General features: G+C 42.2%; 1 protein-coding gene across 1 annotated transcript; it reads left to right on the forward strand.

Annotated features, from left to right (window-relative positions):
• Window positions 1-18,835: 18,835 nt before the first annotated feature.
• Window positions 18,836-22,852, forward strand: NEUROD1 (neuronal differentiation 1). The gene is made up of 2 exons (XM_069470108.1): window positions 18,836-18,923; window positions 20,473-22,852. The coding sequence occupies exon 2, from the start codon at window positions 20,484-20,486 to the stop codon at window positions 21,552-21,554; it is 1,071 nt and encodes a 356-aa protein (XP_069326209.1). The 5' UTR covers window positions 18,836-18,923; window positions 20,473-20,483; the 3' UTR covers window positions 21,555-22,852.
• The last annotated feature ends 2,717 nt before the right edge of the window (window positions 22,853-25,569 follow it).

A 25,569-nucleotide genomic window follows, 5' to 3' on the forward strand; every position in this document is an offset into this window, starting at 1 on the left:
GATTCACAGTACGTATGGCTCAATAATTCTTTCAATTATGGCAATTTCTGCTTGAAAACAATGCATATTTTAATGTTCTTACTTGAATCACAACTTTCAAGAAGCTGTTTATCACAGTTACTTAACTTGAACATGATTTTGCTAAGTTCTCATCACCATTTGGGAAAAGTTATTCAGAGAGAATGCATGAAGAGTTTTTGTATTTGCTTTCTTACAAAAAAAAAAAAAAGTTGAGTGTACTCAGCATGCAGAGCATTGTGCTACAAGGAACTGAGATTTTCCATTAAAAAAGAAGCTATTCTCTGAGATGTTTACAAAGTGTTCTACATACATCAGGTTTTCTGTCAGAGCCAGGACCACCACCATGTTATCCTGCAGTGGTGTTTCAAACATCCCCATGCCAGATGGACTATCACATGGAATATGTAAGATGTTTCAGAATAACCAATTCAATTTCTTGGTGTTTTACAGTCAGATCTAACATATATTCTCTTTCAAAGGAAGTATTCTAGGATCAACCAACTTTCAGTTCTTCTGTCATGTTCAGGGTCATTTGCCTCCAAAACGTCAGCAGGAAAGCTTGACCCTGGGGATAGATTAGTGTATCAAATGCTGGGTCATTGATTCTGATGTGTTCTAAATCATCAGGGTACAACAGCCAACCTTTAACATAAGCCTCTTTTAGATTCTCACATGGCAAAAGTTCACACTCAATGACAAGTAAATATGACCGCATATAGGCTATGTGGTTATCCAAAACAAACTTCACAAGCCGACTGTGGAAAATAAGACTTCCTGCAGGACATTTTCATCTCTGATTACAGATGAGGTGCTTGTTTGGCTCCATATAATTCACATCACAATGTACTAGTCCTTCCAGGAATTTAACAGCATTTTCTGGAATGTCATATAAAATATTCAAGATCATCAATGTATTGGCATTGAACCTAAGATAAGCCATCCACTGACAAATTATCACAAAAATATGAATACATTTCTTTTACCTTCCAAAGTCTCAAGAGAATTTTCTTTGAGAATCTTTCTTCCACTGAAACAGATGGAGGGAAATATTTTAGCTGTGGATAGAGATTTTTGCTGCTTTGTTTCATTTTTCTCTTAAGAACTATTTTTTTTTTAAGATTCTTAATACAGCAGAACCAAATGCATTTTTAATCTACTCAGAATTAAGAGTGAGTACTAAAAGCATTGGAGTTGCTCTTCCAATGCCACTAAAGCTACAGTTCTATACCAGAGTGTTCCTTAAGTTGAGGGCAGGCCAGCTCTTCTAACAATCCCTTCCTGCTGGTGCCCAAGGCTGCTGACATGTTCTATGTCACTGCAAACACCTTGTTTAGCTCAGAAAAGTCCCTCATCAGATTCTGTCTCCTCTCCTGTTTTAACTGTTCTTACCGGTCTCTGGATGCCACCATTTTTATCCCAGGGCTTTCCTGGCTTTGATTATGCTCCATGTCAGATGCTATTGATGCCCCACCCACAGCCCCCTGAACCTTCCCATCATAGTGCACGCTAGACAGACTTTCAGCTGCCAGCACATGCATCTCATTGGGAGTCTGCTCTTCCCGTGTGCATAGGAGCAGTCTTCGGCAATAATTGACAGAAATCGGTCTATACACACCCCAGCTGTCACACGCAGGTGGGATAACTCTGAGGCATATGTTCCATGATGGTTCCATGATTTCTTCAAAGTATGAAGCTCCTATTATTCAGTAGTAATTGGCTGATAACACTCCCTTTATTAACTTCCTTCATTTTCCTTTATCACTTCTCCCGTCCTTTACCTATGTTTGGTGAGATAACTTCCCAAATAACTACTTGAACTTTTGTCTCGGGGTCTACTTTTAGGGAACTCAAACCCTGATACTACCACTGGATTTCCTTCTTTTCTTACGTGCTTTCAGCTTACATTCAATGATGGTATATCCTACGTTTAAATTAGGCAGCCAGGCAACACCTCAGCTCTAAATATCTTGAGGTGAGGCTGGTAATTGCATGTTGTATTTGTACTCAGAAGGCATGATTTCATATGCAATGTATTTTTCTTTTATTGTATCTGTATCTCTCTAGATAAGTTGATACTGAATGTGCAAATGACCCCCAAATCTGTATCTCCAGGCCAGAGCTCTCTCTTAGATGCTGAATGATAATGTTTTCTTTTTCTGACATCGTAGGTTCAAGGTACGTGGCTGTGGTGTTGATTCAATAACCTAAAAATGTCCGCCAATATTTCCGCAATTCACATCATGTTCCCTGAGTCAGAGCTGCATCACTTTCCCATCCAAGGAAAACAAGAAAACCGCCGCCGCAGCAGTAGCCATGTGAGTCTCTCTTACCAGGAAACGCAGCTTTCCCTGAAGAAACTCCCAGCAAACTTTTCTTTGTAACTCATTTGTCAGAACAGACTAGACAACTACCCTGGCTACAAGGAAGACTGCGAAAACAGAGAACGAGATTATTATGACTGGATTATTCCATTGACTCAAGATGGACATATTGACACCTCAAAAAACCAGGGTTCCTTTAGCAGAAAAAAAGTGAAAATAAATATCGATTTAGTAACTTGCAGTATCTGCAACAACCACCCCCCTCCTTCCAACCAAGTATCAAGTCGGGTCTCTTTTACTCTTTAAATATCTCTAAAGTGTGTCTGTTTCTTGACTGCTGTCCCCACTTCAGTGTAAACTACTATCATCTGTGCTCAGGACTACAGCAACCGACTGTTGTTCATTGTTTTCCTGCTTTGAGTCATGATTATTTCCCTCCAATCTCTTCTCTAGCGTCATCCAGAGTGATCTTTTATGTAGGTAAATCTGAACTTGTTATTCACTGCCTTAGACCGCTTCCCTGACCAACATCCGGCTATTCCTTACCTCTGCTCATCTTATCCCCGACTCAGTGCAGCTTCAGCAACCTCTCCACTTCCACCTGCCCACTTTTAGCTTACTCCTACTCATCCTTCAGGGCGTTCACTCACTCTTCCCCTCACGTCCCTCATCTCTAGGCTGAGATAGGTGCTCCTTTATGTGTTTTCAAATGGTATATTTGAATTGTATAAATTGTGTTATATAATACAATATTGTATTATCATTATCTCAGTATATGGCTGTCACCACCACCAGAAAGTTTCTTTAAAAGTAAAGCATTTGTTTCATTCACATTAGGATCTTCATCACCAAGCACAGTACCTGACACTGAGTTCAATTAATACTTATTGAATAAACAGTAATTACTTTTAAAAGATTAATTGATCAATTATTATGTCAATTAGAAAAGTTGGATAGTAATTATTTCTCTAGACACCTGTGATAAAAGAAACAAGAAACAGTATCACAAAGTTATTGAGGGTATGTCTCTGTATCCCCTCTACAGTCTAACTCCACAAGGTCAGCTGTGTGATCTTCAGCTCCTTAAGTTAATCTCTGTGCAAATTTCCCCACATGTATAACTGGATAATGATAATACTTAACTAAAAAGGCTATAAGGATTAAAAGAGTTAATGCCTGAAATTCTAAGTTAATGCATAGATTAATACCTGGCATATGGGGAATGTTATAAAAGTTTTTTCAATAAGTAGATAAGTCAGTCATCATTCTTATCCCTACAGAACTTATAGTCCAGGTCAGTGCCATCCAACAGAGATATAAGGTGAGCCACATATGTAATTAAAATTTTCTAGGAGCTACAGTAAAAAGTGACTGAATTATAAGTAAAAATAATTTTTATAATGTACGCTGATAATCAAAATATTGTTTCAATTAAACTTGACTTAAAAAGTTATTAATGAGATATTTTACATTATTTTGTACTAAGCCTTAAAAATTCAAAGTGTATTTTATACTTGTAGCACATCACAATTCAGATGCTTAATTTCTATCTGTATTTAGATTTCTTTCATAAACTTACAGTTGAAAAAGTAGATTCGCATATGCACATTGTTCCAAACATACTTTAAAATTTTTCAATAATCGATTCAGATATCAGTTTTAACTTACAATTTATTACAATTAAACAAAATTAAGAATTCAGTTCCTCAGTCACAAAAGTAACGTCTAGTGTTGAAGAGCCACATATTCCTGGACAGTGCAGGAACGGAGGGATTGTGGTTAGCAAGCAGTCAGGGTGTGTAACTGAGTACTGTGCTAGGGCAAGGATAGAGTGTTCTGGGAGCACACACTCGGGGTGCTGATGCAGCTTGGCAGAGGGAATTTATCAAGGAAATTTTTGTGGAGAAAATGCTATCTTGAGACCTCAAAGATAAACGGGGACTAGCCAGGTGATGAGGAAGAAAGAGCATCTATCAGAAGGAATTGTGTTGGAGATGAGGGAAAATGTAGCATTTTCACAGACCTGAACAAATTTTGGAGTGACTGAGGCTGAGTGTCTATGTGTGTATAGGGAGTGGGGGGTGGGCTATAGGGGCAGAGGTGGAAAAGGGAGCAGCTGAGAAGTAAGGCAGGGAGGAAATCATAAACAGTTCCGTAAGACACTTGAAGGAGGTCAGACTATCCTGAAGGCAATGAGGAACCACTGAAGGATTTAAACAGGGCAGGTACATGGTCATAATGTGTTTATTAAAAATCATTCTGGCTACAATATGAAAAGAGTTTAGGAGATAAAAACCAGTATCTGGCATCTCACAGCAATTAGGATGGCTACTATCAAACAAACAGACAAAGAAAACAGAAAATAATAAGAGTGGAGTTCGTGAGGATGTAGCAAAATTGGAATCCTTGTATATTGTTGGTGGTAATGTAAAATGGTGCAGCCACTATGAAAAACAGTATGGCAGTTTCTCAAAAAAAAAGAAAAAATTAAAAATAGAATTAGCATATAATCCAGCAATTCCACTTCTGGGTATATACCTAAAAGAATTGAAAGCAGGATCCCAAAGGGATATTTGTACAACCATGTTCATAGCAGCCTTGTTTACAATAGCTTAAATGTGGAAGCTACCCAAGTATCCATAGACAGATGAATGGATAAGCAAAATATGGTACATACATACAATGCAATGCTATTCAGCCTTAAAAAGGAAAGAAATTCTAACATATGCTAAGTGAAATAAGCCAACCACAAAAAGACAAATACTGTTTGATTTCATTCATATGAAGTCCCAGAGTAGTCAAATTCATAGAGACGAAAGTAGTGGTGGTTGCCAGGGGCTGGGGGGAGGGGAAATGGAGAGTTATTGCACAGAGTTTCAGTTTTGTAAGATAAAAAGAGTTCTGCAGATAGATGGTGGTGATGGTTACACAACAGTATGAATGCATTTAATATCAGTGAACTATACATTTTAAAATGGTTAAGATGTTAAATTTTATGTTATGTATATTTTAACAAAATATTTAAAACTCAAAAATGATGGCTGGGTGTCAAGTTAAAAGAGGTTATTGTTGTGATGCAGGCGAAAGATCAAGACAGGAACTGAAATGAGGTAAGAGAAACATGGATGGAGAGAAACAGGTTGATTTCAGGGATGGTAGGGGTACAATTAACGAGACTTTATTGGTGATTGATTTTAGTTTCGGGTGAGGGACAGTCAGGAGTTAAGCTATTTTCAGATTTCTAGTGTGAGCAACCAGGGTGAACAGTGAAGGCATTCACTGAGATAGGAAACAAAGAGGAGACATGGACTTGGCTGGGGTTGGGGGAGGAGGGAATAAAGAGTTCACCTTCAGACACATTGATTTTAACGTGCTTGCAGGGAATCCAAGGGGGATTGTCCTGCAAGGAGTGGGGAATATAGGTTATAATTTCTGGGCAGATCTTGGAGCCACTCTCCTGTAGAGGATAATTAAAGGTGTAGGAGTGGGTCATTAACAAGGACATTTGTCATTTGCCAGTACATCTGGCCCCAAGGATTGACTATGAGACTGAAGGCTAAGTCAAGCAGAAGCTCACATACATGTGGCCACAGCAATTGGCGTGTGAGGATTGGCAGCCTAAGCTAGTGCAGTAAATGCGAATCTAAGGATACTTACTGGAGTTACTATTCAAAGCAATGACTGCCTGACTATTATACCAAAGCAGAGATTATTTAAGAAAAAAACAGAAGAAAGCCTAGAAGAGAGTCCTGAAGAAAACTAAGATTTAAGGGATGAGCAAAAAAGCAACCTGCACAGTTACTCATAAAGAGTGGTCTAAGAGGTAGAAGGAAAGTTGAAATCATATGGTGTCACATGAGGCAAGACAAGAGATATTGCAATTGCATTTTCTACTCATGTTTTAAATTGAGATATAATTAACATTCCATAAAATTCACCATTTTAAATTGTGCAATTCAGTGATTTTTAATATATTCACAAAGTTGTGCAAGCATCACCATTATCTAATTTCAGAATATTTTCATTACCCTGAAAAGAAACCGCTTACCCATTAGGTGTTTACTCTTCATTCTTCCCGCTTTCCAGCCCGTGGAAACCACAAATCTATATTCTATCTCTATGGTTTTAAGTACTCTTGGTACCTCATTTAAGTGGAATCATACAGCATTTATCTTTTGGTGATTGGCCTATTTCATTTAGCATAATGTCTCTAAGGTTTATCCTTGTTGTTAACATCTGTCAGAACTTCATTACTTTTTATGACTGGATAATATTCCGTTGTATGGCTACCATATTTATGTATCCATTCTGCAGGTCATAGACATTTGGCTTGTCTCCATTTTGTGGCTATTATGAATAATGTTGCTATGAATATTTGTGTACTAGTTCTTATGTGAACCTATGTTTTCAGTTTTCTTGGGGATATACTTAGGAGTTGAATTGCTGGGTCATATGGTAACTCTAATTTTTTGAGAAACTGCCAGACTGTTTCTACAGTAGCTATACTAGTTTATATTCCCACCAGCAATTTGTGAAGGGTCTCTAACTTTTTAAAAGAATTTTATAAATGAATATCTTCTCTCATTTTATTCTGCTTGTCTATTTTTTTTTAACCAAGTACATTTGTTCCTTGACTTCCTTATTCCACATTTGTTAAAGTTATCTTCTAACTATCCAAATAATAAATTTTCCTCATAGTATAAATAATTTATGGCTTTCCTATTCCACACTGTATAGAATTTATTCAAACTATGTAGAGCATTAGGTCTCTCATATTTCATGTCATTTGTACAAACTATTTATAATCGCCAAGAAAAAAACCAAAAGTTAGTTAAGTATGGATAAGAGCAATGACTTTGTGTACCTTTCCTTCCTCTTCAACTAAGTTTATTTAATCCAATTTTATAATTTGGGAGGAAAATTCTGCATAATAATCTTAGTCATAGGTGATGCAAAGTGAAGCAAATTGCTTTTTATTTTGGAAGAAATATCTGTTTGCCCCATTTCATTGGATCCCCAGAACTTTCACTGAGATGACAGGACCATAAATTTTTCTTGGGTTTACTTCCCATCCTCTGGCAATCATGGACCTTTATGATGTGTCTAAGGTGTCAGCCACTTCTACATCCATATCTAACAGCATAATGTCATTGATGTAGTAGATAAGCATGATGTCCTGTGGAATGGTGACATGCTCAAAACTCCTGAAAACTAAATTAATACATAGAGTGGAAGAGTTAGTATACTTGAAACAGAATGTGTCAAAGCAAGCTGCTTCTGGTGCTCCCTGGTTATTGGGATAAAAAGAAATCTGTTACAATAGCTGAATACCAGGTGTCAGGATTGTGTTGATTTGCTCAACTAAGAGAGATTATGTGGAATAGCACCTGCATTTAAAATCACCACACTAGATTAAGTTTACAGTAATCTACTGAGATTCTCCAGAACCCATCTGTCATCTGCAGGTAGGGAAATGTGGGGAATGTAGGGAATGAGGTAGGGAAAAGTGTTCTTTAATGGACATATTATAGGAATCACTACCTATGTTTGTTAGCATATGAGTTCAGTTGCTGGAAAGAGATCCAAAATGATACAGGCGTGTACAAAATAAAAATTTATTTCTCACTCAAATGAAAGTCCTCGGATAGGCAGACTAGAGCTAATATGGTGGTGCTATCAATGGCCCAATTCCTTCTATCTTATTGCCACACTGTCCCTACAGTGGTGCCTTGGTCTGCACTTCAGCCAGAATGAAGGTGGGGAAAGGGGTAGACACATCACCTCATTTAAAATGACAAGATCCAGCAACTGCTCTCGTCAACTATCATTCACATCCCATTGGCCAAAACTTAGCCACATGGGCATACATAGCTACAATGTGGCAGGAAAATTTAGTCTTTCTTCTGAATGGCTATTATCCTAGCTAAAATTTGGAGATATTATCTCTAAGAGAAAAAAGGGGAGTATAGCTGTTGGGGGACAACTAGTGGCTGCTGCCATATCTCCTCACACCTTTCAAAGCTTTGGTACTAGACTGATCTCTGCAATTCCCCCAGTGTGCAGTTTTACTTTCGGTAAGAACAGGAAGCTCAATATTTGGCCTTTTGTTGCATCACAGCCCTCAGTTTTTGGGTCCGATACAGTCATAGGGTGGAGACAATGAGAAGGGGAGGTAGTGGGTTATGAAGAGCATTCACATCCTCCAGCATGTTGAATACATCAGACTAACCTTCAGTCATCTTGAGATACAGGAAATGTGGAAACAATCACAGTATGGATTTTCAGACCCACAGGTGCCATTGTGACAGAATTAGGCCCCCAAATCCAATTGTCACCTAACCTTCATGGGTCCCACATTCCTCCAGATAGATCACAGTGACATTCGGCACAGTGTTACTTCACAGTCAGGAGCCAATACTCCCTGAAAGATCTGGCTATTTCCCTTTTCCCTACACAGTTACCCTGGTAAGTGATCAGAGATACTTATGGAGAAGGCTGGGATGTACTGGTGATGATATAACAAGGTCCTTCTTCAGGTTTACCTGGTTTCTCCTATCATTAAAGTTTGGTGATAAACTCAAGTCTGGGAACTGGGTGAGCAGCCGTCATGACATCATGGTAATTTATGCCAGGCCTCAGTAAGGTTTTAGCATTTGTGTATTTTTATTGTTATTATTCAAACCTAATTAAATTATAGAGATCCCATGAAAGGTCAAGACACTGTCACAGGTTTTCCTGTGTTAAATCTCTCCAATCACTACTCCATTTCTGCTGTGCTTCATGGTAAAAATCCTACCTTCCCTCTGACTCTTATGTGTGCTCCCTGGCCTGTTATCCTAGAAATCCATTATCACAACTACTATCAGGCATCACCATTCAATAGTAACATTGTCCACCTTCCTTCCCAGTCTGAAGGAGATTTCTTTTTCTTTTCTTTTTTTTAAAGACAGAATCTTGCCTTGTTGCCCGGGCTGGAGTGCAATGGCTTGATCATAGCTCACTGTAACCTTGAACTCCTGGGCTCAAGTAATCCTCCAGCCTTGGCCTCCCAAGTAGCTGGGACTACAGGCACACACCACCATGCCCAGCTATTTTTTTTTTTTTGGTAGAGACGAGTACTCACAAGGTCTTGAGGTCTCACTATGTTGCCCAGACTGGTCTCAAATGCCCAACCTCCAGGGATCCTCCCACCTCAGCCTCCCAAAGTGCTGGGATTATAGGCCTGAGCCACCACACCTGCTGAGCCTGAAGGAGATATTTTTAAAGCAATCCCTGAGTGTTAGGCATAGTTAGGATGTAGGTGAGAAGTTTTCACATAATGAATTGGCATTTACCTTTTCTGCTTAAAACTTTGGATTGCTTTTCCTATATCACACCAAGAGATTTTTGGTATTTCAGCCTCAAGCAATGTAGGTCGGCTTTGAATGTACATTTTAATCAACCTTCTGAGCAAACAGTGAGAATTACACCTAGAGATTTCAGCAGTACTTTGAATCCAGAATTCCTAATAATTACAACTATATTAATAAATTCAGCCTGATCTAAAGTAATATTCTACGTTCCCTAGGCTAGCATCTTCAAAATCTATTCCCACACATTTGCCCCCACATTTATGGCAATATAAATGAATAAAACCTTGCAATTACTTATTAGCCTTCTCCTGGGTATGAAATAGTTGTTGTTCTACCCGATCTCTTTTAGGATGTAACACTAGTCATAGGCTGGAGCCAATGAGGAAGGGAAGGAGTGGGGTACAAAGAGAATTAACATCCGCTTGTATGTTAAGAACTTCAGACAAACCTTCAAGCCAACCTAGACCAGCTTCATTAGATATGGCAGGAGGGAGTGCTTATGTTGGAAAAGGAGGCTTTCAGTGGAATTGAAGTACTCAGAGCAGCTGCAGCCTTCTAAATCCTCCCAAAGGTTGTCATTACAATTCTCAGATTGGAAGGCGAGTGTGGTGGGGCACTGAGAATCACTAGTGGTTCTCAAACTTTAGTGTGCATCAGAATCACCTGGAGGGATTTTTGAACCATAATCGCTAGGGCCCTCTTCCAGAGTTTCTGTTTCTGTAGTTCTGAGATGAGGCCCAAGAATTTCCTTCTCCAACAAGTTCTTGGTTGTTACTGGTCTGCTGATCCAGGGACCATAATTTGAGTACCACTGAACTACATTGTAATTCAACAACCTATGATGGATATAACTGGCTATATCAGCTCTGTAGGTAAAGACACTAGAGTTTCTTTTAGGGAAATCATAGAAATTCCATAGTATTTTTTTCCTTTTTACTGTGTCTTGAGTAAGTCATGTACTTCCTTGAAGTAACTCAGTATAGGTGAAAGCAGACAACCCACCCCCACATTCCTTATATTCCTTGTATTCCCATAATGGTCCACTGAAGCAGCCACTTGGTGTCCACTTGGTGCACCACTTCATTCCCGGTGACCACAGGTGATAAGTAGGTCAACCAATTCATCCTGGTTGCCATGGATTACTATCATCTCCTTCTTTAATACCTTCAAACTCAACCAATCATATATCCCCATTTTCTTACTGCTCTGCTGCCCCTAAACACTTCTGGCACCAATTACTCAACAAGAGTTTAATTGCAGACAATATAGCCACATCTTGCTGGAATCTGTACAAACTGGATTTCACAATGAGTATAGATAATTCACAGAAATGTGTTAGGAGGCTTGAAAAAACAGAGTGTAGCCTAAAATTCCAGGAATGGTATCCAAAACCACATCACAAAACTAGGCTGTTAAGAAAGCTTCTACCTTTGCTGGAAAGAAGCTGACAAATCAGAAAGCCAATACCACACTTGCTGTCTTCAGTACCTTGTACCAGAATTTGTGCCAGCCAAATGTATCTCTTGTTCCCTGCCTTCCCCACCATGTAACTTGGTTCTGAATCAAAGCCTAATGCATCTGATTAGCAGAACATATACCATATCTAGGGAGCATAGAAAACATTTTTCATTTATTTCTTTGTTTTAGCTTTCTAGCCTTTTTACTCTAGCAGAAGCATACAAGGAGGGAGTTAGATTGGGTATTGAGTGTTCCTGCATTTGTTTCCAGTTGGGTAGGTGCACATTTGCTTGTGAATGAACCTTATTAAAGTCTAGCAGAATCTTGTCTGTTTTCATTTATTCCTGTGCCCCTAGCACCTAGCAGCACAGTGCCTGACACATAGTGGCACTCAATACAGATTTGCTGAGTAAGTTTACTACCCAGTGAATCAGCAGTTTCTGAAAGGAGAGGGATGAGGAGACAAGCTCTCTGGAAAAAAAAAAATCCCACAAAAACAAACAAACACACCCCAAACAAAACTGAAGCAGTTTTAGAGTTTTTGCCCATCCCTGGCTCTCTACATAGCGTCTATACTCCAGCATTGTGGACAAACATGAAAGTCTAGGATTTTTTTCTCATGAGAGACTACTCATTCTTGTCCATGTGAAGCCCTAAGAAGTGAATCCAAAGGGGAGAAAAAGCATGTTTGACTTCGAGAGCTGCTTTAAATTATATCTTTTCTCCTGACTTTTTGTTTAATTCCTTGAAGAAAGTTCTACACATCTAATAAAATAAATTAAAAGAACACACAATGCATGACTTTTTTCCTTTTGCCATCAAGTATTTAAAAGGTTTAGTAAGTGATAGCTAAATAATGATGTGGGTGCCTGGCTTCACAGCTTCTCATCCTATGCGAGGATAAAGGAGAGAGGGGGTGGCCAATTCCCTCTGAGATGGCACTTGGCATTCACATTCCTCCACTGATGCTTTTGTGGTCCTTTTTCTTCCAGAAGTAGCTTGTCTGCCTAGGGAGTAGATAAGCCAATGAGTGTGAGTTATGCGAGAGTCTTAGAATATCACACTACCTCACAAAGGAGCAAAGATCACATAGGAGGAAAATAGAATGAGGTATTTATTGATAACTTGGGAAGTTATTTTTAAACATCTAGTCCAAGTACAAGTAAATCCTCTGTTGTAACACCATTGTCTGCAAAATGCCTAAAGTTTAGGCACATTTGTGTCATGTATCTATGAATGCGTTTATTTGTTTATTTATTATTAGAGCCTAACCTCATAATCAGATTGTTCCATTTGGGCCCCAAAAGTGGCTTGTCACTGAGTGAAAGTAATTTCCCATGGCAGGTGCTCCCAGCAGGTGGCTGCTCACGGTACCTGCATCCGAAAGGTAGATTTAGTCAGAGATTTTATTTTAATAAGAAATCCGTATTGCAGCCGAGCCACCACTGGGTGATGTGCCAAAATTCATGTCTGCAGCATGATTTATTATGTGAAAATACCACAGAACTAATCAGTGGAGTTACTAATTAATACAAATCTGCATTTTTTGCATAAGCAATTAGTGCAAAGAGAGAGCAGTGAAAGAGGAAGTTTGACTCCTTTAATCTCAGTGCCTATTCAAGCAGAAAGACCCACCAGGGCCAAACTCAGAGATCTACATTGGGAATTTTCCCCCTTTGATTAGTTAAAGACATAAAAGGTCAAATTATCAATATTTAATTTGAGTGAAATGCATTTGTTAAAAAGAAAAGAAAACATTTTATTTAAAGAAAGTGAGACCCTAGGAGTGAATTCTTGAATCAAAAATAATTATATTTTCCATTACAATGAAGTCTGAGTAATACTTGATAAGAATTTTGTTTGCTAATAAAGATGATATTCTGAAAATTATATCAATAAGTGTGTATGTCTGTCTGTATGTACACTTAGAAATAGTGTATATTTCTAAGAGTTTTTAACTTACCTACGGTGCTTTCTTTCCCCAGAGTCATATCTCTACTTGATTTTTTCCAGTGTATTTTGGATAAATCACATGTACTAATACGCAATATTTTAAATCTCCTCTGTTTAGATAATTGTGTGGCTCACCAAATCTGAGCAAATAATGCCATTTAATGTCTGTTGGTTTATTTTTCCATTAATTTAATAGAAATTGTTTACCCTATAAATTAACTCGATAGTTGTTAAAATGATGATAGAGATTTATATTCTCAATAAAATTTATGCTTCATAAAACAAAAGCGAAATCAAAAATATTTTTAGAGATATTTTATTATTTCTGTGGACAACAAATAAGAGATTCATTTTGGTTTTGAAGCTCTATGGCAAATAGGTGTAAATGTTAGAATAATTACTATCTTTTTGAAAGTTATTCAATATATGATTTATGTCTTTGTTTCAGATAAGTCAGCTCAAATTATAGTTTTAGCCCTTCCCACACCCCTAAATTTAGATCTCTAGTTTACCAGGAAACTTGTTTTGAAAAGGTGGCTAATTAGATGCAGACTTACAAGGCTCTCTGACTAAAAGTTCAGGCACAGGTGGCCAATGGTTTTTTGAAAGAAAGAAAACAGGAATAAGAGAAAGCAATGAAGTGAAAAAGGAAGGCAGAAAGGCAAAGAAGGTAAAGTGAGGGAGTGAGGGAGGGAGGAAAGACAGGCTGGCAGGCAGGAAGGCAAGAGAGCAGGAAGGCAGGCAGGAAGGGAAATTTTGCTTAATCTTAATAGGACGAATTTCAGGGCCAGCGAAGTGGGAATTGTCCACGGTGCTGATACCATGAGGAAGCCATTTCTTCTGCAAGCGGCCTGAGGCTCCTAAACTTGGCTTGCCTGCGTTCTTCCCGTGCCTTTAGGAGCTTGCCCGGGTCTCCTCCCCTAAGCCAGCGCAGCACCCATTGTTCAGGGGACTCTCAGGCGCCTTCTGTGTGTCTTGGCTCTCCACTCCTGAAGCCATACCCAGCTACCAGGGATTTTTATTTGCTTGTTTCTTTCTGTTAAGGCAAAGGTCGTTGGCAAATACCGTGTGCTTGTCAGTTCCCTAGCCCTGTGGTCCCCTTTGGACCGCAAGCTGTTCTTCAATCCCAGCGAAACAGGTGTGCGCCCTCTGTTCACGCTCCTCACTCAACAGCAGGTGCGCCCGTGCACATACACTCACTCATGCACTCTCACACCTGCACACACTCATAGACACCACATACACACCCACACTTACACTCACGTTCACATACACACACGATTTACACACAATCTCACACACGCTGATACACTCACACAGATTCACATGCACTTGCACACTCAAGCACAATCACACACTAACGCACATTTGCACACACAGCCTATCAGACACACGAGGCCTTGAGCAAGTGCTCGTGACCCGCGTCTGCCAAGATACTCCGACTGCGCTGATTTTACGTTGTTGATTCTGCGTGTTGGATGGCTTAAGGAAAGCCCCTCAATCCTGACAGGAATTCAGAGACGAAGTCCCTCCGAGGACTGTGGGCGCCAGGAAGGGAGCCACCAAGGCCCAGCAGGACCAGGAGGACGTAAATAATAAATAAAAGGGCCCAGGCAGGCCGAGCTGCGGAAGCGCGGCACTAAATCACTCCCCAAATCACAGCCGCGTCCTGCTCCATCCAATAGCTCTAAGCGATTTGTGGGGCTGGGGGTTGAAATCAATTTTTTTTTTCTGTTCTCGCAGGTGCAATATGAATCAATTATCTTAATTAAGATTATGCCGCAAGCCCAGGAGATTTGGGGAAGACGGGTTTTGCGCTCGGGGCGACGGCGAGGCATTTTAATAGCGTCTCTCTTGCTCCTGGCTCTCCCCCGCCGCCTGCTTGTCGAGCTGGGGCAACTCCAGCCTCTGGCCCCGACCTGGGAGCCCAACCACCTCCCCGGAGCCTCTCATGGCCCCCCACTCCCCGACCCTCTCAAGGGCCTCGGAGCTAACAGCCCTTCGCTCCTGCGGCCTCAACGCCCCATGGTCTCGCGGGCCCCCAGCACCACTCCCAGCCCCTGGAACGCCCCCAGGCCCAGACACCCCCCTCCTGGACAGGGCAGGGAGTGGACGCGGGAGCCCCTGGAGGTCGGCGGGGCCACCCTGGCCACACTTCATCCTTTCATTGAACGCAAACCTCCCTTTGCAAGAGCGAGCATCTGTTTCCCTGAGAAACAGGTCACCGCCGACGACGCCGGCCCGGCCCCAGCTCTTTATCTCTGCCCTGTGAATGCGTCGCCACCCCCCACCCCCGCCCCCTTCGCCGCCAGCCACACGCTTCCCACCCCCTACGTCCGGGCCACACGCCTCCATCGCCCTCCCCACCTCCACCCCTCCCCAAGCCTCCCTCCCTTCTCCTCCGCTCGGTCCAGGCCACACTCCCCTCGCCCCACCCGGGGCCACACGCCTCCTCCCACCCCCCTTCCCGCGGGCGCTCCGGCTGCCGCTGTAACGGCCCGGACGCCCGGCCAGCGCCGCGCGCTCAGAACAGGGACCCGGGAGGCGGCAGATTTGGGGCATTGCTCGAGGGCAGTGAGTCATGAAAGCGGCTTTTGTTGCCCGCGCGTGCGGTTCGCGTGCCGCTCGGCAGCCTGCGGCGCCCAGTGGGGACAGGAGCTGGGGAAGCACAGCTAACTGGCAGCCGGGGTGGGGGTAGGGGTGGAGAGGGAGAGAATTTAGGGAATCTGGAGGGGGGGGGGGGAGGAAGTGTGCAACCGTCCAAACAAGCCCAAAGAGAAGAAAATAAAGAAGCCGGTGGTGGGGGGTCGGGGGGAGACCCTTCTCTTTGCTAAACCCCAGCGCGCCTCCAGCTCGGCCCTCTCCCAGCGTTCTGGCAGATTCTTTCTCTCCCCCCACTTTTTTTCGCCCCCAACTCCAAACGAAAGACACCTCAATCCAGGCTCTGGGTTCCTCCCTTGCAGGCCTTACCACCTGGCCGCAGCCTCCCCGGGGCCCTGCGGGCCACTGCTGATTGTCGCGATGCGGCGGCCCAGGGCGGACAATCTCCGCGGGGAGGCGGGTCCGCAGCCGAACGTGGCGGGCTGGGAAGTTCAGTGAGAGCCACAGTGAGACCCAACCTCGGCCAGGTCTCTGAAACGTCCCGCAGTGGCCTTTCCTTTGTGCGAATCTCCAGGCCTAAAAGAACAACGAGGAGTGGGGTTAGAGATGAATTTATCAGGGAGTGAGGGAACGGGTCTAATAATTCTCTGACTTTACGCATTTGAGTCTCATCTGACAAAACGAGAAGCTCAGGCTTCCTTCTTGTCCACGAACATCTGGCTCCACCAAGATTCTCCTGTATTCCACAGGGTGTCGCAAACTGGGGACGTTTCCACTTTTGAGGGTGAGGGCTTAACAGAGGGACCCGTAGGCCGCCCCTGGCCTTTAGGGCAGCTGGAGCCCTCTTTCCCACCTCATCCCCAATATCTCCTCTGGAGCTCCCCAAAGATGGAGAAATGAGAGCCCAGGCACGAGTCCCACGTCCCTGCGGCACGGTGTGTTAGTCCGTCGCGGCGGCTGCCAGGAGAGTGGCAGCACTTAGCCTGGCCCTGCCACAGATGTCCTCAGACCTCCGGGTTGTGGACCGGCCTCTGCAGGCTGGAACTCCGACGCCGCTCGAGTTTGAACCCAGCACTGAAGACACAGATGGCACAGGGAATACTGGGACCAGGATACTAGGTGAATTCTTTTATCCTCCTGTGTGTTCTCTGTCAGCCAGCGAGTGAACGTGGAAAAGCAAAACTCCGTACAGTTGTGCTCCAGAACCTCAGAACAATTGCCTGGGACCACAGATCTAGTCGCACAACTCTTTTCTTCCCCTTTAGGATTTGTGCTGGACCGAGAAGGCTGCACCCACCTCCTTCCAGACGCTCGCGATCTCGTTAGGACCCTCTTCCCCCACCTCCACCCTCTCCCAGACACCCCACTCCAGACGCTCAACCCTGACATTGTTTGCAAACTGGAGGGACGTTTAGGGCAATTGCCTTTAAATAAGCAATTGAAGAAAGACGCATTCATTGCAAAGGGCTTCCGTTCTGGGCGGGGGTAAGGAGTTTGTTAATGGAGGATTAGAGGAGAAGCTAGGGGAGAAGGAGTAGACAGGGAAGGGAATAGGCCAGCTTCTTTTTGTCTTTCTTTTTTAGATGTCTCATTCTGTAAAACACCTGGAAACAGTAAATAAAGAATCATCGCTATTTAAGCAACAATATGGCTCCTTCAGAATTGGTCAGGAAGTTTTGTGGTCTTTGCTAGACCTACAAGGGAGAGGCCGCGTCAAATCAGAGGCTTTGAGCTTGTGGAGGAGCTGCAGCCGTCAGTCCTTCCCGGAGTTGTGCTAATGGCAGTTCTAGAAGAGAGAGAAAAGACCCGTTCAACACAGGCCCCATTGCATCTTCTCTTTGAGAAGGCTTGTCGGAATCAAGTGTCTGTTGTACAGGCCCGAGACTGGGGGAACCAAGGGCGCAGAACAGGATGTGGCAGGGTGTCCGCTACCATGCTCGTGGTCAGTGTCTGGGCTAGAGAGCTGAGGTGGTGGGAGCACGCTGTCCAGGCAACCAGAAAACGTCCCCTGGACTGGCTGGGTGAAGGCACCCTTTGCAGCAACCCAATGGCCCTGGTTAATTGGCACAATCCAAGCGTCAGAGAAGTCCCCAGATCCCGCGCAAGAGAGCACAAAGGCCAATGGAGCCAAGGCCTGAAGGAAAGAACTAGCTCGCTTTGAGATCAAGATCCTGGGAGTGGAAGTGGAGACTGACATTGTGAGGGGTCTTCAGGGACAGAGATAGCTGCCATCAGGAAATGCGGGGTTGCATATATGGTGGGGGTAGAGTGGCAGGTACAAAATGTCTATACTGGAGGAACTGGGAGCGGATGATCCAGATAGAGAGGCTGGGGAACTAGTCTCAAATTTGCGTTTACAGATAAAGCCGTTTTATATGGCGTATATGTTTGCTTAGAGGAGCTGATGGAGATTAAAAGAAGCCACCCTTTGGCGCCAATGAGCAAAGCGTCTGCCAAGGGGAAGAAGCCAAGAGATGGGCCTCTCAGAGAGGGCAGAGAGTCATGCTGTCCTGCAGGCCGGTGCCAAGGCAAGGAATCGAAAGGAGCGAGGACTCTTCAGTGCGTGCCTCAGTCTCCCCGCTTCTTTCACCTCTGCCCCACTTCCCGTGTGAATGCAGGCCACTAGCTCTGACCTAGACCTAGGCATCGTTAGCTTTTCCCTCCCTTCCCTCAAATCCCCTCCCCCCATCCCCTCTTCCTTCTGCCGCCTGAAAGGGTTAATCTCTCCTGCGGGTAAAAACAGGTCCGCAGAGTCTCTAACTGGCGACAGATGGGCCACTTTCTTCTGGCCACAAAGGGGCCGGAATGGAGCGCTCCGCGGCATACAAATGGGCAGGTCACGTGGTTCCCGGCTCTTGGCTGGACCGGGAAGACCATATGGCGCATGCCGGGGAGGAAGGAGAAGGGGCGGGGGTAGGGGTGGGGGGTGAGGGGAGCGGTTGCCAGAGGAGGGCGGGAGAAGAGCAAGGCTGGGGGGAAGTGGGGAGGAGGGGAGAGCAGGGAGCGTGCATCCTGGACGCGTGCGCAGGCGCCCGGCGCGGAGACCTGCTAGCCGCTCAGCTCGCGGCCCCGCCCGCGCTCAGCATCACTAACTCGGCTATATAACCTGAGCGCCCGCGCGGCCAGGACACGAGGAATTCGCCCACGCAGAAGGCAAGGCGTCCGGAGGCCCCAGGGTTATGAGACCATCACTGCTCAGGACTTGCTAACAACAAAGGTAATTACAATCCTTTTATTTTTTGCTAGAGGATAAAAGCAATAATTGAAGACCCCATGCACCTGCATATTCTGTATGTGCGCGTTTGTGAGCGTGTGTATGTGTGTTGAGACTAACATCCCTCCCGGTAGTCGGCCACAAGTACTCACACATAATGAGTCGTGTCACTCAAGTCCCCCCTGCAGGCTTTCTAATTTGATTTTTTTAAAAATTTGTTTTTTCCTTTTTTGCTAGTCTAGGAGCTTCCTGGATTTTTTTTTTTTTTAAATACACAGTAACTTTGATTATTTGCTAGTGGTGATTTTAAAGTTCTAAAAGCAACTAACTACTATACTTTTTCACTTTTTCCAGTCAGAAAAAAAAAAGCCCAAGCTGTATTTTGTGTACATGTATTTTATGCATATTAGGAGTGTCAAGTTATGCTTTCAGTGAATGAAAGGGAGGTGGATACGTTGAGTATACATACCCTGGAAAATAAATCAGGTTCAGAGATAGTTGATGGGGGCAAAGTGCAGAAAGGGAGAGGGACCCCACTCCTCGCACTCCTGCTACCTGTTACCGCTCCAGAAGCGGCCAAGTCCTCAACGGCCACTACTGGAGCCAGAAATTCAGTTGTTTTACTAAAGGCTTTTTATTTTCCTTATTAGAAGCGGCAACTTCGCCATTGCCAATCGCTGACCATTATAATTACTCAATCTTTTAAAGGGAGGTTTGAGGCGAACTTTGAAAAGCCCCAATAAAGAGCGGGCAGCCCTTTCAATGGGCTGTTTATTAGAGAGGAGCCTTCCGCACCTGATCCCCGGCGCGTGGAAGAGCGCTCTGCGCCGCGCCCCCAGCCCTCGCCCTGTAGCCAGCGCTTTTGTACAAGGTGGAAATTCGCGGCTGGATGGGAGACGAGAAAAGAAAGGCGAAGGAGGGATGGAAAAATCCCTGCCCATTTTTGTTGCCAAATGTTATGTTAATGGTGACATAATTTGGTTGAAACTACTTTTCCTCTTTTCTGCATTTGCTCTTCAATCTCTGGTCGGTATAATCTTCTTAAAAATCACTGCCAGTATTAGTAAATTACGTAATAGCTCTTCAGTTTAAATCGCTAAGTACCCAGAAGCCAGGACAGAAATGGGAACAGAATGTACGATGTTTCAACTCATCATTTTTGTGGAGTTGTGAGTGAGTTTGAACACATTTGGATAAACACGAAGTCGCTGAAAGGTACACTCATTTCCACACATTTTAACCTGCTAGACAATCACCATCATCACATTTAAGTTCGTCACTAGGAAACACACACGCGTGAGCGGTGTACACATATACATACTCACTGCCCTCCCCCACCCCTGTCCTCTCTCCTACGTACCAGCCGGGCACACGCACGCCATTATAAAACACTGCATTTTAACTTTTTCTCAGAGGCATTCATTTTATAATGAACTGGCACTTCGCATGCATTTGTATAGGTTAGGATGTGGGAGCTGAAGGCTACCTGGTTTTTGAATATAGCGTTTTTTTCCTTTTCTGTCTGTTTGCCTCTCTCCCCTGTTGAATGTAGGAAACCGAAACATGACCAAATCGTACAGCGAGAGCGGGCTGATGGGCGAGCCTCAGCCCCAAGGTCCTCCAAGCTGGACAGACGAGTGTCTCAGTTCTCAGGACGAGGAGCATGAGGCAGACAAGAAGGAGGACGACCTCGAAGCCATGAACGCAGAGGAAGACTCACTGAGGAATGGGGGAGAGGAGGAGGATGAAGATGAGGACCTGGAGGAGGAAGAAGAAGAGGAAGAAGAGGACGATGATCAAAAGCCCAAGAGACGGGGCCCCAAAAAGAAGAAAATGACCAAGGCGCGCCTGGAGCGTTTTAAACTGAGGCGCATGAAGGCTAACGCCCGGGAGCGGAACCGCATGCACGGGCTGAACGCGGCGCTGGATAACCTGCGTAAGGTGGTGCCCTGCTACTCCAAAACGCAGAAGCTGTCCAAAATCGAGACGCTGCGCTTGGCCAAGAACTACATCTGGGCTCTGTCAGAGATCCTGCGCTCAGGCAAAAGCCCCGACCTAGTCTCCTTCGTTCAGACGCTTTGCAAGGGCTTATCCCAACCCACCACCAACCTGGTTGCGGGCTGCCTGCAGCTCAATCCTCGGACTTTTCTGCCTGAACAGAACCAGGACATGCCCCCGCACCTGCCGACGGCCAGCGCTTCCTTCCCTGTGCACCCCTACTCCTACCAGTCGCCTGGGCTGCCCAGCCCGCCCTATGGTACCATGGACAGCTCCCACGTCTTCCACGTCAAGCCGCCGCCGCACGCCTACAGCGCGGCGCTGGAGCCCTTCTTTGAAAGCCCTCTGACTGATTGCACGAGTCCTTCCTTTGACGGACCCCTCAGCCCGCCGCTCAGCATCAATGGCAACTTCTCTTTCAAACACGAACCGTCCGCCGAGTTTGAGAAAAATTATGCCTTTACCATGCACTATCCTGCAGCGACCCTGGCAGGGGCCCAAAGCCACGGATCAATCTTCTCGGGCGCCGCTGCCCCTCGCTGCGAGATCCCCATAGACAATATTATGTCTTTCGATAGCCATTCACATCATGAGCGAGTCATGAGTGCCCAGCTCAATGCCATCTTTCACGATTAGAGGCATGTCAGTTTCACCATTACCGGGAAACGAACCCACTGTGCTTACAGTGACTGTGGTGTTTACAAGGCAGCCCTTTGGGTACTACTGCTGCAAAGTGCAAATACTCCAAGCTTCAAGTGATATATGTATTTATTGTTGTTACTGCCTTTGGAAGAAACAGGGGATCAAAGTTCCTGTTCACCTTATGTATTATTTTCTATAGCTCTTCTATTTAAACAAGAAAATACAGTAAAGTTAAAAAAATGCACCACGAATTTGGTGTAGCTGTATTCATATCGTATTAATTATCTGATCGGGATAACAAAATCACAAGCAATAATTAGGATCTATGCAATTTTTAAACTAGTAATGGGCCAATTAAAATATATATAAATATATATTTTTCAACCAGCATTTTACTACTTGTTACCTTTCCCATGCTGAATTATTTTGTTGTGATTTTGTACAGAATTTTTAATGACTTTTTATAATGTGGATTTCCTATTTTAAAACCATGCAGCTTCATCAATTTTTATACATATCAGAAAAGTAGAATTATATCTAATTTATACAAAATAATTTAACTAATTTAAACCAGCAGAAAAGTGCTTAGAAAGTTATTGTGTTGCCTTAGCACTTCTTTCCTCTCTAATTGTAAAAAAAAGAAAAGAAAAGAAAATTGCACAATTTGAGCAATTCATTTCACTTTAAAGTCTTTCCCTCTCTCTAAAATAAAAACCAGATCCATAATGCTCAAAAGAATAAAAAAAAATCAAGAGATGCATTCCCTATCAAAACATATCAATTCATTACTTGCACAAGCTTGTATATACATATAAATAAATGCCAACATACCCTTCTTTAAATCAAAAGCTGCTTGACTATCACATACAATTTGCACTGTTTATTTTTAGTCTTTTACTCCTTTGCATTCCATGATTTTACAGAGAATCTGAAGCTATTGATATTTCCAGAAAATATAAATGCATGATTTTATACATAGTCACACAAATGGTGGTTTGTCATATATTCATGTAATAAATCTGAGCCTAAATCTAATCAGGTTGTTAATGTTGGGATTTATATCTATTGTAGTCAATTAGTACAGTAGCTTAAATAAATTCAAACCATTTAATTCATAATTAGAACAATAGCTATTGCATGTAAAATGCAGTCCAGAATAAGTGCTGTTTGAGATGTGATCCTGGTACCACTGGAATCAATCTGTACTGTAATCTTGTTTGTAATCCTGTATATTATGGTGTAATGCACAATTTAGAAAACATTCATCCAGTTGCAATAAAATAGTATTGAAAATTAGAGCAATTGTTGCATTTTTTTCTTAAAGTGATTTTTAAAGTATAAATTATTCCTGGGGAAAATATTTTCTTTATTTGCTGAGTTAAAAAAAATACTAAACACTCTTTGTAGAATAAAAGAAAAGAAGAAAAGTTTACTTTGGCATACGCTCTAATCTGTTTATCTTGCTTGGAGAGTCACCAGCTCTTTGCAGATAATGAGAAAACCTAACTGATATTTCATTGTTTGGAATATGGGGATAGGGGTTGGGACAAACAGTTGTATTTTTGTCTTTCTTTGTTTTAAGTGGCTTTGCCTTTAGGTTTTTTTGTTCACATTCTTTTAAGTGATTGTGTTGAATGTTTTCTTCTATTTTTAGAAAATATGAATTTAGTTAATTATTAACAAGCAAGTACTCTAGCTTAGTTTGTCTACACACATAAGACATAAAAACTTTACCATTTTCTTGGTGGTCTGTTACCTGTACATTTTCTTGAACCGAACAGGTTTCTCTTATAAACCAGTACTGTCCCCAAGAGAAAGTTACAGACCTTTTAAAAATACCAGAGGGAAATGAGTTAATTAATTTAAAGAATCCAAGCAAAGTGGCATTTTATAATCGTTCTATAAATATCTTGTGATGATTTCAATAAATTTCCTATCAGAAAAGGTAATGAATTATTTGTACTTCAGAACATACTATTTGTAATATAATATATTTTAGGAAGGTGTAATTATTTCCCTCTCCCGTTTGGGGTACTATTCTGTTGTTTCATAAATGCAAATCACAGGAAAAACTTACAGATGATTCTGTCTATTGTTAAGCCCACTTTTAAAAAAGAGTTTGGTGTTTGTCTTCCTCTGGATGTATTGACTGACAGTCATGATTCCTAGGGAATATCATCTTGGCACTCATGTCCTGGCTCTACTGTGGTGCTCTGATTACTGTCATTAGTAACTCCATTGTTTCTACTCTGATTCGGATGCCACATTGGATGACTACCCCCCTTCCCAAGCTTGTTCCTTTAATCTCCTTCTCATTGGTGATTTAGGGGTTCCAGAAAGCTGACCTCATTTAGCAAGCTGCTCCAGAAAAATGTGAGTAATGTAATGGACGGGAACAATTAGCCATACTAATAACATTGCCAATGGGGCTGCGTCAAGCTGTGACAGTAGCAGTAAGGAATATTTCAACATTAAAAAAAGTTTGAGTGCAACTTAAAATACATCGTCTTAACATGTTTTCTATCAGGCTTCATCACATGACAGAAATACTTTTAAGTTAGTCCCAACTTTATCCAAAATGCAACAATCTCATTCCAAGTGAATCAGAGTTGTTATTTTGGAATCAAGCTGTTGCTTCCTATATCCCGGATTGTTCTCACTGTTCTTACTTTAAGAGACATAATACTGATATGATATTTGAATACTACCAGCTTTCCAGCATAGGAGACCATGAAATGAACATTCAGATCTATCTGATCAGATCTATTAAGCTCAATTTCACCTGTAATTAAAATTAGACATCTTCATACAAACTAAAAACTGTTGCTGTAGTAAACGGAAGAAATAAGAGAAGAATGTTTCAAGAATTCCAGCTTTTAAAACAGCAAGCAGGGAAATCTAGACTGGATTCTTTTGTAAGGTAGAAATGAAAACTGAAAGTTAGGTTTGATTTTTTTTTTTTCCATTTTGCCTATACAACTTCATTCTAAAACATAGGGATTCTTTCAGTCAGTCAAGGAGTAACTCACATGCCACCATCTTTTATTCAAAGGCAGGCACAGATGTTCCTTCTGCAGGGGAGGTTTTAATTTATGAAAATGATATTGTTTATGCATGAATGAACTGCATGCACTCTGCATAACACATAGCACTTCCATCTGATCAGAGAAATACCACAGAACCAGTGCCAACGTCAGAAACATATTCTACAAATTTACTCACTTAAATGTTTAATGAATATTTGGAAGGCATTTTCAAACTGCAAGAAACCTTTTAAATGATCTTTTCCTTTTCTTTTATGAATTGTTATCCATATTTAAAAGAGATTCTTATAGTTTTTAGAGTTGGCCACTGCTCATATACATCTGGTAAGAAAAGAATATGTTTTACTAAGTGAAAACCAATGAAGAAGAAGAAATGCTGGCAACTTTGGCTTCAATGGGAAAAATATTTCTTTTAGTTTTGTGTATAATGCTTGTCAGGAGTAATATCTAGGGTTCTATGTGTTCCTTCATCTTGAGCAGTTACTATTCCTATCAATAAGCTGCTTATGTCTACTTATTTAATGTGAAAATTCCCTGAAGAGTGATTTCCAGAAAAAGCTGATATTTAAAATCAGACAATTTCATAGTTGGAGATGAAATTTGGCTAAATATCTTAACTGAGGCATAATTCCTACTGAACAGGAACACTCTGCATAAGTTAGATTTTATATATATCACCACATGCAGTTATACAGTATGATCTATGTATCTACTTTTAATTCTTAAAAAGACAATAATATACAAATAAATATGGAGGATTATATCTTTAATTTGTTCTAATTTTTAATTTATAATATGTTATAGTAAAATAACATTTGAAAACAAATTTCAAGTATTCTAATATATTAATCTTAAAATCTCCCTATATTTTCACATTTGAAAGTCTATATGTTCTTACAAAATTAATGTATTTTCTGAAAGAAGCTAGCAATTACTAAAATGATGTATGGATCATTAGTTAACAG

Source organism: Eulemur rufifrons, chromosome 1, assembly GCF_041146395.1.
Source record: "Eulemur rufifrons isolate Redbay chromosome 1, OSU_ERuf_1, whole genome shotgun sequence".
Taxonomy (NCBI): Eukaryota; Metazoa; Chordata; class Mammalia; order Primates; family Lemuridae; genus Eulemur; species Eulemur rufifrons.